This window comes from Scardinius erythrophthalmus, assembly GCF_964197995.2.
Source record: "Scardinius erythrophthalmus genome assembly, contig: HAP1_SCAFFOLD_384, whole genome shotgun sequence".
In the NCBI taxonomy this organism is placed as follows: domain Eukaryota; kingdom Metazoa; phylum Chordata; class Actinopteri; order Cypriniformes; family Leuciscidae; genus Scardinius; species Scardinius erythrophthalmus.
Window position 1 is genome coordinate 26,736 of NW_028296230.1, and position 22,353 is coordinate 49,088.

Here is a 22,353-nt window from a genome sequence, read left to right on the forward strand (position 1 = left end):
CTTTGTAGAGTATTTTAGGGTTGTTAATGCACTCAATACACTCAGCAAGATTCAGTTATAAATACTTGGCCCACACATTGCAAACACAATGCCCCTGTTGTCCAAACCTGCTGTGGCAGTAAAACACCTCAAGGGGGCGATAGAGTTTCCTTCAAATGTGTGTGCCATTAAAGGTGCAGTAAGCGATTTCTGAGAATCATTGTTGAACACTGTTGATAATTCAGATCAACCCAAACAAACACACCCCTCCCTTCATTGGAGGGACACGCAATGCAAAAGTGGATGTCTCTTTATCATAGCCGAAGTGAAGCAAAATAAAGCTTTGCGAAAAATAAAGCGAAGATGATGAATGAACGACAAGGAAGAACAAAAAAATGAACATACATTACATGAGTATATAAAAGCAAGAGTTCATTGTTAGTTGCCAGCAGCACACACTCAAAACCAATGTTACTCCCGTATGGAGCAGAAATAGCTCAACCTCAGCGTCCATTTTCAGGCCTTCCCGCTTAGGTCTTTCCAGCACTGGAAAGTTTTTCTTATATTAATATGGGACGTAAAGTTCTTGCCCTGATCATAACCCTTCTTTTTCCAGTGATACAGGTATTTCTCTGTACTTTTTCCTTTTGTAATGTCTCTCAGCCATCTCTCTTCCTGCAGTGTTTCTTCAAACCTCCCTCTTGCTCACTCTCTCTCCTCCCCCATCATAGGTGTACACGCCCCCTACTGTTGGCGTATGGGTGCTGGTACTGCAAGTCTGCATTCACCATCTGCCTGGCCGAGGAGGACGTCACAAGCCCCACTCCAGACCCGAAGCCCAGCCAGCCACCCTCACACTCTACTCGGAGCAAAACCCAGAGCCCACCGCAGATGGAGTTCCTGAGCCTGCCGCAATGAAAGAGCCAGATCAGAGGATTGAGCCAACCGTCGTCTGGGAGCCCAAGCTGTGGCGCTGCTCGTTGTGTACGAGGAAAAGCCCTGCTTACACTCTCACCACTGGATTTTGAAGAGGATGATTCCCTGAATCTCCTGCCTCTGCTGGTCCTGCCCAGCTCCAAGACTCCAGCGTCCCCTACGGACCCGCTCAGCCTGCCTCTCCAGCCTCCTCTTCCAGGGCCAGCCTCCGGTGGTTCCCAAATGCTGCGTGGATGCGCCTCAGATCTTCCAGTCACCATTAACTTTAAATGTAACATTGAATAACACACTACAGTTAAAATTTTAACAGTTAAAAAAGTGCTTCACATATGCTTTAGTATATTACTCAACACATCAAAATAAGTGTACTTCTTTAAAGCAAGACAAAGGATTATTAAAACATGATTTCAAATGTAAAGTAAAACTTTTAATTTGACATTATTACAAAGTGCACACTTTAAAAGTGTTAAAACAGTCATGAAAGTGTTTTATTTTATTAATATTATATTTTCATATACTTTTAGGATTTTAAGTACACTACAAGTGCTCATTCAATACAATAAGCACACTTCTTGTTAACAAGGGCAGTGAGAATGTGGTGAAATGTGGCCCTGTATCTCTACACCAAAGACCAGCAAATTACAAAATGTTGAATGTGGCAGGATCCATTGGCTCCTAATGTATATAGCCAAAGTATAAATTGCACAGTAACCCAAATACCTGTAAATACACTTCCTAAATCATACAGTGCATACAATTTGTATTGATTTTATGATGAGAGAGCATTTGTTGGGCCAGTGTCTCGTCTTATGATTTGCCAACTGTTAAAATCACAAATTGTAAAAAGATTGATCAAATTAATTTATACATCTTATACAGAGGCAATAAAGATAAACAGAGTGACAGCTTCTGTGTCCCGTTTCTCAAACTCATTTGATGCCACAAGATGGAGCCAGTGAGTCCTAGATAAACATGACTGAATGGAATCACAACATCTTCTTTTCATGTTTAACGCATAACTAATATAAAATATGCAATACATGTAATCTAATATGGCTTTTATTCAGTCTCCAAAAATGACCTCCCTAGAAAAACATAAATCCATTTCCTACAGAATCTCTCTACAAATACACACTAAGCGGAGAGCACAATTATGAAATAGGACCCACCCAGACAGCATGCACTTCTGGGACAGATGTGGAATTAAGCAGTCTCATCTGACCAACAGTAGATATGACATGAACACATATCAGCCAGCCATTGTATGTTTTGCCCTTCACAGCTGGAGGGAATTTTGGACGTTTGCATATATTTGGGAAAATCAAGCACATGAACAATATATTAACCAATGTGTTACTGATTTGTGGGTACTAACTCTGATTTGAACACCTAACAGTACATGTCACCATCAACATGTTCAAAATATATGTATAAATATGACCATTATTTGCAATGTCCTTACGTTTTAAGTTGGGGGTGTGTCATGCATGGTGGAAGTTATTTGTTATTAGTCATGATGACAGTCACAGGTTTCTGCTGCAAGCTACAGAATCAGTTTTTAATAAATGACTGTTACGAAGTTCTTTTGAAGTTAGTATCTGTAAACGTACTTTGCTTTGACTGGAGCAAATAGCTCCTTCAAAAGCAGCACCAGAGTCCCACTCAGTAGATCTCTCTAACATTGTAATTATCCTGATACTGAAAGAGATACTCTGACAGCCGGGTATGTGTGAGCAGTGCCTGATGGGATATTTAATCACTCTGAAGAGGAGCTGTAGTACATTGTCCACATGCTCTTGGCATTTCCAGACCCACCCAAGCATCAAAATCTGAAGGTCAAAGCAGCTTCGTTTGTCTTCAGCAGCTGGACTCCATCTGTCGATGTAAATGGACCATAAAATAATGAACTGCACATTGTCAGCAAGGTCATTCAGCAGAAATGTTGACAGCACAAGTACAAGTTCTCCATTCCAAAATATAGGCCTATATGAATATTCTAATTATTATTATTGCTGAAAACATTTGTGCTGCTTTATATTTTTGTGGAAACCATAATAAAAAAAAAATCTGGATTCTTTGATGAATAGAAAGTTTAAAAGAACAGCATTTATATGAAATCAAAATCTTCTGTACCATTATAAATGTCTTTACTGTCACTTCTGATCAACTTAATGCATCCTTGCAGAATACAATTATTTTAAAAAGTAGTTTCCTGTGAAGCAAAGATGTCCATCTCTGTTTTCGTAAAATCTTTTCCAGATCTGACTGACCCCATCGGGATGGAGCGTCCAAACCCTGTGTGTGAATCTGCTCCCACATTCATGCTTCCGGGAATGTAAATCGCCCTAAGGGACAGGAACTTGTCCTGAGCCCAAAGCAGAACCTGGTAGTTTGTTCAAACGTCGCGAAAGCAGTACGCCCTGGCAATTTATATAAGCGACTACCGCCGTGTTGTCCACCTGCTTCAGGACATGGTAGACTCTTAACTGCCGGAGGAAGTATTATTTAAGGGCCAGAAATACAGCCATCAATTCGAGGCAATCGAAGTGCCAATCGAGATGACGGCCTCCAGACCCTTTGGCTGGACGGCCATCTAAGACCACACCCCAGCCCTTCAGGGAAGCGTCTGTCATTAGCATTCTGCGAAGACAACATGCACCTAGAGTGGGACCAGGGTCTGAGCCACATAAAAAGGGTATGAAGCCCGCTGCATATAACCCTTAATCGCCTCTGGGGTTTGGCTCTTGATGAAATCCCCTGGATCGGAGCCACAACTGAAATGGTCTCATATGCAGAAAGTCCAAAGGTACAACCGTGGATGCAGCTGCCATAAGACAGAGAATTCTTTGAAAATGATGGAGTGTAATCTCCTGACCTAGCCTGACATTGCTCAGGGTGTTTGAGATGGACTCGACACGTGCAGGAGACATTCAACCCCTAAATACATTGTTTTCTGGGACGGAGAGAGAACGCTTTTCTTGGCATTGAGTCTCAACCCCAGAGTTTGAAGATGAGCTAGGACGATATCTCGATGTCGTAGCGCAAGCTCTTGAGATTTGGCCAGTTTCAGCCAGTAGTCTATGCAAAGGAGCCAGAGCTGCATCCATGCATTCAGTGTATGTGCAGGGTGACAAGGCTAGGCCGAATGGATGAAAATAGTGAAGGTCTAGAAGGTCTAGAATTGGATGCAACCCCTAGATTTTTTGGGAGCCAGAAAATAGCGGCTGCAATAACCTGACTGTCTGTCTGGGAAGGGAACATGTTCTATGACCCCTTTGTCCAGCAAAGTTTGCAGTTCTTGTGTCAGAAAGTGCGCCTGTTCGGGTTTCACGATAGTGGAGACCACACCACTGAAATGCGGAGGAAAGTGTGCAAACTGTATTCTGTAGCCTTTCTCTATGGTTCTCAAAACCCAATTTGGCAGTAGCTTCCACGCTGCCAACTCTGAAAGGCACAGTAGTTTTGATGCAACATCACAATATTTTGTGAAGCAACATCTAGTGATGCAATGTCTGCTTGATGGGGGAATGTTAATTGTTTCGTGTCCAGGGAAACAGCAGGAAGCAACTGAATATTTAACAATTCGCTTTCCTCCGCATTTCAACGGCGTGGTCTCCACTATCGTGAAACCAGAACAGGCGCACTTGCTGACACAAGAATTGCAAACTTTGCTGGACAAAGGGGGGCACACCCCCTCAGGACAGGGCGCAAAAGCCTCAGGATTTCTTCTTTTTTGAAGAGATCAAATATCTCAGGTCTTTTTCTTTGGTGGCTGAGTGTGGCGCACAGGTCCCCAATCTTTGCGAGGGGAGAGCGCTCTGTGTCTGAGCTTCCTTCTTTTGAGATGGACCTGATTGGGGCTGGGTGGCCGACAGCACCAACCCTTCAGCACGGCAGGGGTGGAACAGAATAAACGCCTCCTTGTATCTTTTAGCCTCCTGGAACCTACTGACGACGGTGTTAACTGAGTCTCCCAATAGGCAGGAAAGAGATACGGGATACGGGAGATATCCTTCTCCTTGATGTCAGTCAGATTGAGCCACCAATGTCTCTCTGTAGCGACCATAGCATCCATGGAATGGCCGATGTCGCGGGCGTTTGCTTGGTCACACACAGAGACAAGTCTGTGGCTCAGCGCAGCTCTGCAAACTCTTCCTCACTGATGTTTCCCTCACACATGCTCAATTTTTTAAGCAGGTCCGCCTGGTACGCCTGCAACACCGTCATGGTGTGCAGGGCAGCACCAGCCTGACCCGCCGCCTGAAGAGCCTTCCTCACCATTGAAGATGTAATTCTGCATGGTCTGGAGGGAAGTGCAGTCTTTTTCAGTGATGATGCACTGCCAGGGGAGAGATAGCCCATGAGCATCACTTCAACCTGACGTCGAAGACACGAGAGGAATACGGTTTGTTCCATGACTTCGCTCCATAGTTCGTCATGGAGATCTTGAAAGGGAAGGAACTGTCTCTCTGGTGCATCCATTTGGCCACCTGACAGAAATTTACTGTCTAACTTCGATCGTCTGGGGGTCTCTTGTTCCTGTGGCCAGTCTAACTGAAGACTGTCCACAGTGCGAGTGACTACCTCGAGTAGCTCATCGTACGAGCTGTCGTCATGAGAAGAGCTCTCAGAGGCAGCGCACTCGACATCCATTTTCCCAAGAGAACTCTTGTCCTCAGAAGAGTTGAAGAAGAGCCAAGGCGAAGGCGCACTCCAGAAGTGGGCTCGAGGACCTTGTGATCTGGTGAGAGAGCAAGAGAAAGGGGAGGACCCATCTCCAGCTCTTCAGCTAGATCGACACGCAAGCCCCATGATTTCATCATCGAGGATGGGCAGGCTTGCTCTTCCTTATCAAAGGTGATTCTGGAACTTTGATGGGAAATGACTCGCATGGCTCATATTCTGCGTCGTCGAGGGCTGCCACAGCGTGCTTTTCCCCCAGACACTGAATATAAAAATCATGTGGATCATCATCCGAAATCAAGCGCAGCATTGAGAGTAGCTTTTGAAAGGGAACAAAAGTTTAAACTGACATGGCTTTAAAACATATGCAAATAATAACTTTCAACAACGAAGAACTGCAATCTCACGTGAGACATGAGATGTTTTGTTAATTCTTGACAGAGTATCCGAAGCACGAGCTGTAAAAGCACATCACTACTCTGGATAGGGGGACGGGGAGCAGCAGCTCATTTGCATTTAAAGTTACATGCACGAAAAAAACATGTTTTGCTTTAACTCAAAAATGGGCATTTACAAAATGGTATGATAAATCTATGGGGTATTTTGAGCTGAAACTTCACAGACACATTATGGGGAGAGCTGAGACTTATATTACATCTTGTAAAAATGTAGGTCCCCTTTAATATTTCCATCTCAAGTCTGAGATATGAAAGAGCAACCACAATAAACCTATAAAAAATAAATAATACTTTGTTTACATTTTATTGACATTTTTTCTCCTGTCTCAGAGCTGCAGTGTGTAACCATAGACAGTAAAAGAAATGGACACAGCGACCCCATTGGATTCAACGGAGACAAAGTGAAGCCAATTAGAAACTCTTACTTCCTGGGGGTCGAGCGTACTGCGCAGACTCAAACTGAGCTTGACGACGTAGATGTGACGTGAGCAAACTGTCTGTCTTCTAGTAGCTGTGCCAAGATCAATCTGAATCATTCCCTTCCGAGACTTGCAGAGACGGTGAGTGTGAGTAGGAGCTGTACATGAGCTAGGAGCAGGAGAAACTTTTAGTAGGTGTTTTGATTAATTACTTTGTCATTTTGCCTCCACGTCCTCCCGATTGCCCGCGAGCGTCTCCTCCTGTCCATACGGTAATTTCCTACTGTGCGACAGAGAGTCGCGTGGCTATGACGCAATCGTTAGCCTATTTTTACAAAAATTGCTTCTACGGGACCATAACGTAAGCTACAAGGTAATGAAGCCTTTTATACATTTTCGTGTTTCTTTAGAAATAAATAATGGACAAATGGAGTCTTTAAACGCCTCAGATGTGAAGTTATTCGCTGTCAAAGTGACGCCAAAATGAATGGGAGTCAATGGGATGCTAACAGCAGGTGGGGGTCCGCTAGCCAATGGCGGCGCCCGGGGGTACCTTCAAAATAATAGAAATCCATGCCCCCCTATGTGTAACAGGTCGTTTTTAGGATGAATCATGTCTGTCAGTCACAGAGGGGGCGTCAGAGAGCAAACACACAGCAGGGTCATGAAGTAGTGCTGTTCCTTTAACATCTCACCACAGCTCACTTCCCTCACTGTTTGCCACACCCTGAGCTCCTGCACTAAAGTTTGATACAGACCCTCCACCACTGCATGTGTTAGGACAGAAGAAGCTGTTCTCATTCCCACAGTCTGTTGGACTTTGACTGTAGATTTTCTGTCCATAGCCACATACCTACCAACGATCACTTCAGGTAAGAAGCTCTTCACAGTGTATTTTTTTGTCCCCTACATGCTTTTTCCGCTTCTCTTGTGCAATGGCTCTGCAAACTTGTGTGCAGCTCATGAGGCTTTTTGAAGTTTTGGTTTCCAGAAATTCTTTAAATTCTTTCTACCTCATCTGAACTGTTCGGTTTTGTTGAGCTGACAAAATTCCTGGAAGAGAAGATGCAACTTTTGTGAACCTTTACTTATATAAGTCTAATTCTTCTCTTTCACAGTTACAAACTACTACTAACTTTTCTAATCTGAAATCAGGAATGTGACTTGTCTTGTCTTGTTTTCTAGAATAACTGTACTCTAAAAATCATTCAGTCTGAGAGGGAACAATTTGACCAAGATTCTCAAAAAGAAGACCTAGACTTTTAACTGAGCTTTCATTTAAAACCGTTGTGCGATGTTGAAAATCCTTTACCTAATTTGGTGTTCTTGGTCTTTTAAACTGATGGTAAATCTCACATTATGCCATATTATCACCAAATATGGGATTCAATATTTTTGTCAACTTGTTTTCTTTCAGTTAGCACTGGTTATGTATTTCTTTTGGTAACTGATTGATCGGAGGCCTCATTGATCTGAGCTTATGCCATTTTAAAAAGTTCACTCAGGCTTTTTCCCCACAAAAAACTGAATTGCATAAGCTCAGAACAATGAGGCCTACGATCAATCCGTTACAAAAAGAAAAACAAAACCTGTGCTAATTAAAAAAAAAAAAAAAAAAAAGTAGATAATAAAAAGTCTGAATCCAATACAATAACATTGATGGCATAATGTGATATTTATAAGCAATCTGTATTAGGCAGGTCATTTTGGAGCATACTTGTTATACCCTGTGTGAGAAAGTAAGTACGTTTTATTCCAATGTGATAACATTAACTACCATTTTCAGGAAAAAGAAAATACTCTCTGGGTCAAAATAACTGGAACACAATGTGAGGGTTAGGGCATGGGGAAACAACACCATTTCACATGTAACTCAATTTAGATTTTAGAACTGCTGGTCTAGGTTCAGTTGTGTCTGTAATAATAGCACATTGCCAAAACATATTTGGAAAATGATCCAGTGCATATCTGTGTTTCCGCTCTGGAGAACGCAAAACGTTTCTAATTACAACACATTTTTAAAGCCTTGAGCAATATAGCCAATCACAAACATATCTGTTGATTACTTGCATGCAATTGCCAATCAGAGGTGTTTAAGTTAGCAATGAACAAAAACTCTGGTGTTTTGAGTGATAAGTGGATTCTGAGTTCTGCATGATCTGTAAATAAGAGATTCATTGTGCAGTCCGCTTCATTTACTGTAATAGAACTTTGTGAGATCGCAATTATCTAAGATGAGTGGTCGCTTTTCAGTGATTATAAAGGAAGCGTTCTTTGGATGCTTTCTGCCATGCCAAATCCCACATACAGTATGCTTGCTTTTCTGTTCAAATTAACAGTGGTTTGTGAACATAGATGCTGTGATAACAAATCATTTATCAGGAGTGTTTATGCTGGGATGTGTACGTTTGCGGTGACACGTAACTGAAACTATTTTAAGGAAATTTAAATATGTTTCGAAAATGGGAAGCGCATCTCCTATCTCACTCCTAGTTCACCTACCACCTATGGCCCTATTCTTACAAAAGTTGTGTGTTTTTGTAAAATGTTGCTGTTTCTTTGGTTGGTTGGAGTTTAGACCTTATCTGGGTTCATGGCTTTTGTGGGCGAGCTTTGACACATATGACCTTGGCTTTTCCCATATGTAAATGAAACTAATACAGCATAGTTTGGATTAATTAGTAAGCATCCAGAAAACTCTGAGGATTCTGATATCAAAGGAAGTGTGAAGTAGATTAAATCTGATTCAGATAGACCACTGCCTAAAACAATTTCACAGTGTTATCATAATACTGTCAAACGTCCTTGACTCTGGCTTTGTTTATAGTCTGGCCACTTTATCAAACTATATATAACCTTTGCAATAGGAAGGAAATGGCCATAAGAGAGCACTCAGTCTCTGTATTACTATACTAGAGAATGTTATCTGCATGTGTGGCTGTGTGTCATTTCCTCACATCCATGACAACCCAACATGTTTGCAGTCAGGGGCCGGAGTTCGTGTTTAGACTGGAGACCTCAGAACTATGCAGGAATGTCTCGATTACAACCAACAAGCCCTTTTATGGACAAAATCAATGAGACATTTTCCAGCAATTACAGAAGATCAGAGGCACATGATTCACTGTCAATGTAAAGGCATATTGTTAGCAACATGACACTTGTATTGTTTTGTTTTGTGTCACTGTCTCAACGCAGGCTCTGAATAAAAGTTATGACTGCTGTGTATTTACACTTAAATCAATACACTGCAAAAAAAATGCTTTTCTTACTTAGAATTTTTGTCTGGTTTCCAGACCAAATATCAAAAAATTCTTAAATCAAGATGCATTCACTAGATAAGTAAAATTAGATAAGATGTTATGTCTTGTTTTCCGGGGGAATTAATCAAAATTAAGTGAGTTTTTGCTTAAAACAAGCTAAATTATCTGTCCATGGGGTAAGAAAAATAATCTTAATTCAAACAGAAACAAGAATGTAGAATGTCTTCACTAGAATGTAACCTAAATGCATCCACTCTGCTCAGATTTTGATAGCTGACAGATAAATAAAACAGGCAGTATGCCAAAGATGTAGGCAACAGGGTAGTTGTGGGTGCAGATGTGAAGTAAATTAACACTTATGAGATCAATTCAGCAACCTACACGTGAAACATTAGTTTATGCCTACACAGAAGAAAGCCTTGTAGGATCTGCTTCTGTGCGGTTTGTTTTGTTAGTCTGGTTGTTTGATAAGAAAGAGTTGCAATAAAAGCTTTAAGAACCGTAGCAGCGGATGGCTTTTATTCTGTTGGGACTGAGGAAGAGCTGATAAAGGCAAGGTTCAATCTTTAATTGACCAATCAGCGGAATTGCGTTTCATTCCCGCTGTAAGCCCGTTTATCGGTCCAAAAGGGGGTTTCCGCTAAGAAAGGTGAAGGTCTCTGTGCGTTACTGTCTTTCCTTTTACGCAACACAACAAGATTAAATGAAATACATTTTCTCATATGTATTACCTCGTTATTTCATCTGACTCCATAAATGAAAAAGGTTTTAATGATACTGAGCATCATTAAAAGTGAGCGAATGTTTGATTATTCTTTTTAACTCTTTAATTATATTTCACCCGTTCAGATTAGGAAACTATGTCGCTCAGAGGTCCTCACGTCTTCTGTTTAACGCGGGTCTCACATTCACAAGCCCATCAGTTTTGATCATCAAACAGAGGTAATTGCTATATACCTGAGATCGGTCACATTCACATTTACACAATCAAAGATACTTTGGTATAGCCCCCATGAAATTGCATTCACTTGAATTTAACTTAATGTTTACTTCAGTAGAGGTATGCTTCAACATTATGGGCTGATCTGAGATACAGAATCGCCCCGAGCCTCTTGTTGCAATTCATTACATACCCAGACCAAGACAGAAACTCCTTTCACATGGAAACATTTGCTAACAATGGGAATTTGCATTCAGAGTTTACACCTTTTGGGAGCAGGATGCCATTTGCCTGGAAGACACACCCTCCTCTGTGTGCAAGTTATTTCTAACTCTTAAAAACTTTATTACCTTTTGTTTTATTTGAGACCTTTGTACCAGTCACACTGAGACATTTCAAATGATACCAAACATGTGTAATACTGTATGATAATTATTCACATTAAACCATATAGATTCTTGGGTGAATTTTGGTGATCTCAGCATGAGAGATAAGGAATGGGGGAAGGGGGAAAGAGATGTAGATTAGGATGATTCTGAGGTAAGACTTGCATCTCGAATGGTACACGAGTTCAAATGTTAATTTCCTTTGTTCTCTCAGAGAGTTGCCCTCTCTTCCAGTTTTTCCAGTCTTACAGCCCACATGAGCTTGAATATATTCAGGGCCTTTCCAAATATCCACACTTGCTTTCTTGGCCACTTGAGAGCACGTGCATGTGACAGGAAGTAAGTGCGCAAGACTGTCCCATGTCTAAAAAATACCAAAGTGCAGTGCCTTAATGCACACTATCTTGAATACCGCATCGGAGCAATATTCAAAGCTAAGCGTATCCCATTATGCATTAGATTCGGGAAATCGCATGCCCCACAATCACGATAAAAACATTCTACTGTAAATTAAATCAATTAGATACTGCATTTACAAATTGTTAAAGTGCCATTTTCTTGGTGCAAAGATGAGTAGGCTGTGTGTATTTTGTACAACATTTGCATTTGTATCACTTAATTATAAGCACCACAATTTTAAATTGTGTTTTCTGTTACATAGGGACTACTGACCAGACATTTAGAAGCTTATTTTAAACTTCTTTAAAATAAAGCTCTGTAAACACTTGCATTTTTGCAAGTGTGTCCCATCAGGTAATCAAAAATTCTACACGCACTTGCAGTCTTCACACCTACTTTAACATTTGGGCCAAATACAGGAAATACGTCATGTAGGTAGACAAGAGGTCAAGTGCAAAGACCGCAAGTATGGGTATTTGGAAAGACCCTCAAGGTCTAAGATGGAGGAAATTTGTGAATCATGCTTTTGCGTTCTCTCGTGAAGTTCAAGCTGTACTCTGGAGTCACAACAAGTATGTGCTTTTGAAAGTCCAAATATGCTTCTATATCAAAGCCACCCTGTTTCAGATTTCAGACCTACATACCTTACTAATCTCAATGCCTTTTTTGGCATAATATTTCTCTTGTGGTCTGACATCACTTTTATGCAAAGTTATCTTTTTTTCAATGCTAAATTCCAACTAGAATTGCATACATATGCCGTGTACAGAACTTTAGGACTTCTCATTGACCTCAGTTGTTTTTAGCTTTGAAAGCATGAGATCCCACCCTCCCTTCTGAGCGACTCTAAAGCCACGCCTCCTTCAAAACACATGAACACACATCAGATTCTGCAAAGCCTCACGAGAGACGGCGTTAAACTACCTCATGTCTCAAAGCACGTAACATTACAATAATAATGAACATAAACAACTTAAAGAGCACTGACCTTTAGAACATCATGGGTTGCCATTTTGTAAATATGGTTATGACATGGCGTGAACGCAGCATAAGCTTGTTGTTTTGGTTCAGGAGGAACTGTAAAAAGCGACTGCTGTTTGTTTGCATGCTACGGGATGCGCTGATGACGTCTGCGCGAGCAGGTGCGTGGAGGTATAGAAATGCAGGCAGGGTAGGACATCGAATGCAATGATTGGAAGAACTTTTTTTTTTATCCTGAGACTTCCATAGAAGATATATGTACATGTTTCAATATTTTGACCCTACTGTTATTGATTGTTTTCATGGATGTGAAGAGAGTTTCAACCAATATAACAAAAAGTGTTTATATATAAAAATGCATTTTCTGGATTTGAATTAAAACCCTACTGTGTGTTGTTTTTATTGAGGGAACCATTGGGAGGTTCCCAAAAGTAGGTGATTTCAGGACACATGTTGTGAGCTACTCTGCTGTGTGTGTGTTTCAGGATGCCTCTTGGGGGTGGAAACAAATGTGGCTGCTGCCAGAAAACGGTGTACTTCGCAGAGGAAGTGCAGTGTGAAGGACGGAGCTTCCACAGATCCTGCTTCCTGTGCAGTAAGTCCTGTTCTTTTTCCTTTGTCCAGTGCCATGACTCGAGTCCACACAGTATCAGTAGATTAGCATGTTTAACAATGTTTACCGAAGGCATTATTAATACATAATTTGTCTGTTAATAATTATCATCTTTTGTACAATAGCAGGCACAACACATTGTGCTAAAATGAAAAATCTATGACTGAATGCTTTGAAAGCTAGCCTGGCAAGCCAGACCTACATCAAGATGTTAGGTCTGGAAACTCACCATAGTCACGGCTCAATCCGAGGGGCGGGATAAACGTCTGTCTTTCAAATTCCCTCTGCACGCAATAGGACAGCGCTTCAACCAACCAGAGCGTTTTCCCTACAGCGGAGATTAGTTGATAGATTCAACTTTTGCCATATCTGGCCGGCAAAACGACGAACACATCTTCCTTTTTTTAAGAATGACTTAAGTGCCGTTCTTTGCTCTTTTCTCAAAGAAAAACTTAACTCCAAGTCCTCCAGAGTCGCGGCCAAAGCCGATTCGAAAGACCGTTGTTCTCCATCAGCAGCCGCCATTCTTTGTTTTCAAGTAGCAGCAGCCAGGTAACCGTCGCATCTCTGTCGTGTATGTTAAACCCACCCCCGCCTACTCTATACACAACGTGATTGGCCTGACCCAATCTGGGTTTTTGCAGCGAGAAGGTTTATTGAGAGTTGCTAGACTACCCTGGCTGTGAAATACATTTTGCTGCCGCTAGGGTGCGTCTAGATTTCTAGGCTATTTGAAAGCTGTACTGAAAGAGCAAACTGACATACTTTAGTTGTTTCATAATTTACGTATTACACAATAAAATGTTTGCTTTTGGTTGAAGGAGAAGTACTTTTGTGTGTGTGTGAAAAAGCAGTACACCAAATATAGGAACATATCCATCTCATAAAATTGCCTTGATATCACAGACCGTCTTGTTGCAAGGGAGAATGAAGGGTTAGTTCACCTAAAAATGAAAATTGTGTCATTAATTACTCACCCTCATGCCGTTCCAAACCCATAAAACTTTCTTTCATCTTCAGAACACAAATGAAGATCTTGAAAGTGGTAGTTGCATAGGCTGTCAATGAAGAGACAGAAAGCTCTCAGATTTCATCAAAAAGATCTATATTTGTTTTGAAGATGAACAAAGGTCTTATGGGTTTGGAAAGGGTGAGTAATTAATGACAGAATTTTCATTTTTGGGTGAACTACCCTTTAACATCTAGCTAAATGCATTACCTTACAATTCATTATTACTTTTTTCTTACATTTAAAACATATGACATCTACTATGATTTGGGTGAAACTACTTCTAATTCTGGATAGTATGTGAATCAGGCAGGTAAGAGCAGTATTTGTCCAACAGTTTCAGACTACTACGTGAAGTAAAGGCCGTTTTCTGGCGCCCTCTTCTGTTTTGTCTTTACAAGCCACTTTATGATGCATAATATTACCCTGCATTGGGCCCTCAAAGGAATCTGCATTCCAGACAGACTGTCGGCAGGGGAGGACGAAAATCAAAGCCCCTTTAATAAAAAACTCAAACACAGGACCCTGCCAAGGTTTTAGAGACAGAGCTGAAGGATTGCAAAATTCACAAAACTAGCACAGTATTATAGTCTTTATCGATCTATGCTTTTCTAATATAAAACACAACATATTCATAGTTTCTCATCTAAATAATATATATCTTTCTAACAATCATATATTAGTATGATATCCTCCCACTCAACACATGATCTACTATATTGCCCAAAGCAACAGGTTACTGTCATTGAAATCTTGAAGCTAAAGGTCACTGCAGAACACTTTTATCTATGTTTTTTGACAAATTCACTCATTCTTCTCATTTCAGTGGTGTGCAGGAAAAATCTAGACAGCACTACAGTGGCCGTCCATGAGAATGAGATCTACTGCAAGGCCTGTTACGGCAAAAAATACGGGCCCAAAGGCTACGGCTACGGCGCTGGTGCAGGAACTCTGAGCATGGACAAAGGAGAGTCGCTGGGCATTAAAGCCGAGGAGTAAGAAAAATACACCTGATTTGCGTTTTGATTCTTAAATATCACTCCATATTTTATTCTAGTCTTGCAAGATCAGACTTTTGACTATCAGAGTGTACACTCTAGCTTATTCTGGCCAAGAACCGCTCACTATACAGTATATGGAAAGGGTCTGACTGATATAAAGCAACCAACTACTTTATATGTCTTGAATGCTCTGCTTGGATGTTCTGCTATAAATGCATTCAAATTATAGCATCCAAGCTGCTCTTTTTTAATGATTTGGAATATAGCACACAAGTTGTAAAGACCACTTATAATATTATAATATCTTTATAGCTTTTTTGCCCTTTTTGGAGCTTGAAAGCTCTTGGTCCCCATCCACTTTCATTGAATGGAAAAGAGCAGCATGAACATTCTTCAAAACAACTTATTTTGTGTTCCACAAGACAATGAATGTCAGACAGATTTGGAATGTTATAGTGATCACAGAATTTAAATTTTGTGGGGAACCATTCCATGATGTGCTGGAAATCTAGCAAACTGTGGCCAATCTGGTGACTGTTCATCCTCTGATTCTTGTGTTCTGTGTCTCTTGAATGCAGGCCTCAAGAACACCGACCCACCAATAACCCCAACACATCCAAGTTTGCTCAAAAGTTTGGCAGCTCTGATGTTTGTCCACGGTGTAGCAAGGCCGTCTACGCGGCTGAAAAAGTCATAGGGGCAGGAAATGTAAGACGAAAGCAGAAACTGCAGGAGGAAATGCAGTGGTGGCGCACCAACATGAAATAAGCCACTGTTTATGGTTCTGTAAGCTTTGGACATGGTCTTCATTGAGCGACTGTTGTCTTCCTTCCTCTGCAGGCATGGCACAAGGGTTGTTTCCGGTGTGCGAATTGTGGAAAGGGGCTGGAATCCACAACTTTAGCTGACAAGGATGGAGAAATCTTCTGCAAAGGCAAAGTATCCAATGTTATCCTGTCTCTTTTTAGTGGTTCTTGCCAAGCAACCACCTAGAAACCACACAGAACACCCTAGCAAAGGCATAATGAACTTAAAAAACTTTCAGAAAATGTTAGCAATGGCATCGCGAGAAGGGCTGGGTTGACAATATTGTGTAATACATTTTGATGAATCTTCATTTTAAAGAACCGATATTGATTCTTAAATCCTCAGATCAATCTTTCAGTCTATAATGTTTTCAGGTGCTGCATGAACAAAACTTGATTTAAAATAATATGTAGCGCGCCTCCCTTCCAAAAATTGCAGTAAGCTTCGTGCTTTGTTACTTTTGATATGAAACAAAGTCTCAGCTTACAAATTCCTTGAGTTTTATCACATCATTCAAACAATAAATGCCGTTTTGGCATGCTTCAATGTCACTGTTGCCACAGCGAAACGAATCTTCTCTTCCTCTTTACCACTAGTTATAGCACAAAACAAACATGATTAAACATCAGAAGGTATGTTAAACGATACAGTAGAACTTACTGAAATGTATAATGTCTCATGTAATTGCTCAGTGTTTCAAATGCAGATTTATAGTCATCCAAAAAACAGCATAGCATTGTTGAGTAGTTACATTTCCCTCAGAAAAGCCAGTTATTGTCCATAAATGTGATAGTTAGCAAGAAAAACTAACTCTAGAGAGGACAATTTATAAATAAATGCATTATATTACATTTTCAATATATTTTTAATCTGCAAGTGATATCTCCTGTTTGAATAAATCTCATGAGTAGAAATAATTTATCAAAAGTTGACATAAACTACCTTATGTGCAATTTAAATGTTTGTATACAACTCGATTTGTAATTTAGTGTTGTTGTATTATTAATGTACAATCTGAAAGGGTTTCCTTATAGTTCACAGCATTAAAAATGTCAAAGAAAAATTGACACTGTACCTGATACATATATCCTAATCATATTCATATCAAATCAAGAGCTTACTGTAAAAAATATGATGATCAGCAAATGACTTTAACTTATAAAAAAAATTAAGCAATTTTCAACTTTATTTTATAAGATGTACAAGATTCAACAAATTTTTTAAGCCAGTTTAATTTAATTGATTATACTTAAAAATGTATGGCGGCAACTTTTTTTTTACAGTGTGAATTTTAACTGATTTGTGAAATCTGTGTCAATACTCTGCCCTAATAGCACTTAGAATCATGGTGGCGAGAACACCACTCATATTAAAAAGCTTTACCATTGTAATGGCGTCATATTAACTTCCTCGTCTTGTGCCCTACACAGGTTGCTATGCCAAAAGCTTTGGACCAAAAGGCTTTGGATATGGTCAAGGTGCTGGGGCGCTGTCACACACCCAATAGATTCCCAAACCCACAACCTTTCCAATGCATTCCCCATTGTGAGCATCTGTAGATGCAGCTGAACACCTCCTGCTCATTTACATGTGAATGCATGTTAGTATCTTCAAAAAGGAAACTGGCGTCAGTCGAGAAGGAAACCATTGTTCAGATGCTTGTCTAATTCTTAAGCAAGACGACACATTCCAAGTTTCAACACATTCCACAAGACATCATGTCATTGTCTTAAACCCATAAACATCCCTTTTTAACTCTTGAACACTGCCAAATGCTTGGAAGAATGTCAAGTATGTAAACAGAACATGGGATTAACACTTAATCCGCTCACCTAATATGATCACTTGAGTTTTAGTGGAACCTGAGCTGTGCTGTTACGTCAGTATTACTCTGCTTAGATGTACTGTCTGTCCTCTAATGGATCTGCATATCCAGTTTATAGTTGACCACATGCTTCTTTAATCACTGTAAAGAATGTTCCCTTCAGCTCTACTCAAAGCATGAATGATTCACAAGCACTTCCTGGCTAAAGATGCACTAAATTTATTTCATTGTCAGTGGAAAATACCACATATGCATTCTGCACGGAAATCGAAGTAAAAGTATAAATATGCACAATTTTTGTGTCTTTTCTTATTTGTGTCAATTAAACTGAATAGTTGGTGAATGTAAATGTTTAAAATGGTTATAAAAATGAGCGTGCCTTGCAAGTAAGCAGTGCTAGTTTTGGTGTGTATTTCTAGCAGAGGGTATTTCTTACAAATTATTCTTGATATCACGCCAACATGCTTCCGTACTTTTTTGTAGAATAGTGTTTTACCTTTCAACATCTGGGACATGGAGAAAAATGCAAATTATTTAGTTACTATTTATGGTATCACTCATCAGAAAATAAATCAAAAACATCATTGGTTTTAAAAAAATAGTCAAATATTATTACAATTTAAACTTTTCTATTGTAATATATTTTAAAATGTAATTTATTCCTGTGATCAAAGCTGAATTTTCAGCATCATTACTCCAGTCTTCAGTGTCACATGATCCTTCAGAAATCATTCTAATATGATGATTTGCTGATTATTTCAATGTTGAAATCTATTGTACTAATTAAAGGGTTACTTCACCCAAAAATGACAACTACCCCATAATTTATTCCCCATCAATCCATCCAAGGTGTATATTACTCGCTTCTTTCAGCCAAACACAATCCGAGTTACAGTGCTATGCATAAGTTTAGACACCCATGCTAAAGTTGACTAAAAAGAGGAATAAAAAATCATCTTTTCGAAACTGAACGTAATGCCTTAATTAAAAAAAATAGGAAAAATCCAACCTTTAAGGACACCAGTTTTCTTTGTGAATGAATAATGTATCATAAATAAATAAATGTTCTTCCTTAAAATACATGGTGCATAAGTTAGTACACCCCTATGTTAAATTCCCATAGAGGCAGGCAGATTTTTATTTTTAAGTATTTTTTTTTATTTATTTTTTTAGGATACTATGCATCCTGATAAAGTTCCCTTGGCCTTTGGAATTAAAATAGCCCCACATCATCACATAGCCTTCACCATACCTAGAGATTGGCATGGGGTACTTTCCATAAGATCATCTCTCAATGCAAATCAAAACTGAAATAAAATCATGCCAATCTCTAGGTATGGTGAAGGCTATGTGATGATGTGGGGCTATTTTAATTCCAAAGGCCAAGGGAACTTTATCAGGATGCATAGTATCCTGGATCCATGAAGTAACTGGCCTTTAAAAATAAAAATCTGCCTGCCTCTATGGGAATTTAACAGGGGTGTACTAACTTATGCACCATGTATTTTAAGGAAGAACATTTATTTATTTGCGATACATTATTCATTCACAAAGAAAATTGGTGTCCTTAAAGGTTGGATTTTTCCTAATTTTTTAAATTAAGGCATTACGTTCAATTTCCAAAATATGATTTTTTATTCCTCTTTTTAGTCAACTTTAGTATGGGTGTATTCACTTGCATTGCACTGTATATATAAAAAATATTCCTAATATTTTTATACATAAAAACAATCCAAACTCTATAAGTGCATCCCTCCATCATAAAAGTAATACATACGGCTCCAGTGGGTTAATAAAGGCCTTTCTGGAGTGAAGCAATGAGTTTTTGTAAGAAAAATATCCATATTTATAACTTTATAAATTACAATCACAGCGTCAGGTAAGGGGCGTACAAGATAGTTCAGCGGAAGAGTGACCAATCCCTTTAATATACATACCATTTACGAGTCCTCATCTTTTGACTAAACATTCACCAAACATTCAATTGGTCAAATGAATTATTCTTCCAAAACTCTTATTGTCTGCTGATTCGACATGTTTCAAGATTCTCTGTATTTGTTGCATGCGAATGGTAATTTGTAAGGTGTGAAGAATGTAACCACTTTACATAATTTCAATTACATTTAATAGGGTTAGGTTATCTAACCTAATCATTTTACAATGTCAGAAATGTACTATGAGTCACTCTCGTACTGAGTTTCACTGTGACTGAAAGAGGTACAAGCTGACACTTACAGTCAGGTCGCTTCATTTTGGAAAGTCCCTGATAATCCTTTAAATAGTCATAAACATTTAATTGGTTATAGGATCTGTTGAGCGTCACCCTGACTTCTGCCATATCTGAATGCCAGATACAATGCAATTTATAATCTCAGACGTCCTTCCATGACACATACCATAGTTATGCTTGCATTTCATGATATTTCGTACATGTTTGTTGCATTATTTTTGTGTCATACTGTGTTATCCTGATGGTGATTTGTGTAGGTTACACAGCTGTGTATATAGCCGTTGTTCATGGAAAGGCCCATTTTAATGAACATCATGTGAACATAATTTGCTACATTATTATTACTCATTATATTATTATTATAAAGTTCAGGATCAGTAAATGAAGTGCAAAATATTCAGGTATTAAAATGTCATCCATATACCTGAAACATTTTTACAGATTTAAAACAGAAATTTAAAGGTACACTGTAACTTTTGGCCATCTAGCAGTAAAAAAAAAAAAAAAAAAAAAAAAAAAAAAACTAAATGCATTTTGTGGAAGAACATTGTTTTGGTTGTGCTTTGGCTCTGTGTGACTGTGCGGATGAATATGGTTATACTTCTCATAAAACATTCACTACTCGACTTAAAAGATAAAACCAGTTTAGATGGAAAGATGACTAGCTGACTAAGATGTTACTGTAGCTTTACCCATTAATAAACACGGTATAATTCCAGCACAGCACTACAATAACCATAATGAAATGAGCCTTCACAATAGATAATGCTTTACAATGAACTGTTAGAGAGCTACATATGGTAATTTATCTGTTCAATAAAATGCCTTGTTGAGTAATAAAAACACCATCATCTTCCGCATTGCTTTTACATTTCAAATCCCTCAGTTCTTATCATCTCTGAAAAGCCACGGCAATGTTGATTCATGTTTTATTACGATCTCTGTCGCGTCCTATTTTTCTCAGCAGACTCTCCTCTGTTTGTTTGTTTAACACGGGTGATTTAGCGGATCCATGTTAACCTTTCTCACTCTCAGTGACAACTGACCACTCCATTCCCACACCAGAAACGCATCAAAGCACATACTTTATCAATTAAAAAATGTAAAAAAAGTAGTTTGCGATCATTTAAGATTTTTGTCCTTACTTAGAACCTTTTTGGCATAAAGGGTTCTTTAAAATTGAACCCAATTGAACCTTTTCTTTTTTCTAAGAGTGTACACCTGCTTGGTTCAACTTTTCACCTGATAAAGCAAAGTGAAATTAATGACTGGGATATGCTCAAACTGTCAAACATTACAAATAAAAACTCACAGTGTTGTGTGGGAGTAATGTTGTTCGTGTTCAAGCTGTCAGCGTGTAATGGTTGTTGAACTGAGGGAAGGAAAAGGGCCCCTGCCAAACCTAGCATTAACATGCACCACCTACACACATTCCATGTGAAAGACAAAGACAGGCAAATATTTATAAACAATTAATGCAGGTTTTATTCATAACGTTCAAATCTTGCTGTAGGTGTGCATTCGTTCTAAAAATGAGCAGTGAATGTATGAATGCTCAACATAAGTCTTTACTTATTTAGACAAAGTACATCTTTGTATTATGAGGTGATTATTTTAGAGCGATGACACTGATTCCAAAAGAAGACCTAAATGTTTAATGTGCGTCATGACTCTTTTAAAACAACATGTCATGAACCCTTCCAGTTTGGTTTTAAATGTTATTAAGAAGTAAAGATTGTCCTCTAGTGGACAGAATGCAAATCCTGCAACATTTGCATGCAAATGTCCTGCAATATCTTAACTATGAGAAAAGCGCTTATTTCTCACGACCAACAGTGACTTTCAAAGATGTTCATCATTCCATTTGAGTTGTATCAGTAAAGACAACAACATCAGATGAGTTTCTCTTTCAGCTGTTCTGAAGAATCTGAGACACAAAATAAAGATTAATCTGTCCATTTATGTTTTGAGTCTGGGTTTTTTTGGGGTCCCCTTAAATTGATAATGGATTTATTTTATCAAACAATCAAAACAAAACACCAAACAATAAAAAATGTTTTAACTATTACAGCAAAATAATACTAAATAACAAGTTGCTTCCTTACATTTTTTAAGTATAATCAACTTGGATGTTTAAGTCATTTGAACTTAAATTGCATTAAACTGACTTAAAAAAAATGTGTTGAATCTTGAATAACTTTTAAAAAAAAGCTGAAAATTGCTTAACTTATTTTTGTGAGTTAAAGTAAATTAAAAACACATATTTGTCATAACTCTTTGACGTTTTTTTTGTTTTTTTTTTTACAGTGCTGTAGATTAGAAGGTACTTACTGTATAGGCAAAGTGTTTAAATTATTTGGGAGGGCATGTTGTTAAAGTTAGGTCTCACATGTAACAAAGCATTCTAGCATTAAAAAATAATAA

At 38.9% G+C, this 22,353-nt stretch overlaps 1 protein-coding gene across 1 annotated transcript; it reads left to right on the forward strand.

Moving 5' to 3' along the window:
• The first annotated feature begins 7,088 nt into the window (after positions 1-7,088).
• On the forward strand, positions 7,089-18,501 carry LOC308686534 (cysteine and glycine-rich protein 1-like). Its single transcript, XM_081394972.1, has 6 exons — positions 7,089-7,347; positions 12,930-13,039; positions 14,893-15,061; positions 15,646-15,775; positions 15,908-16,001; positions 17,305-18,501. Exons 2-6 carry the CDS (start codon positions 12,931-12,933, stop codon positions 17,379-17,381), a joined length of 579 nt encoding a protein of 192 aa, XP_081251098.1. The 5' UTR covers positions 7,089-7,347; position 12,930; the 3' UTR covers positions 17,382-18,501.
• The last annotated feature ends 3,852 nt before the right edge of the window (positions 18,502-22,353 follow it).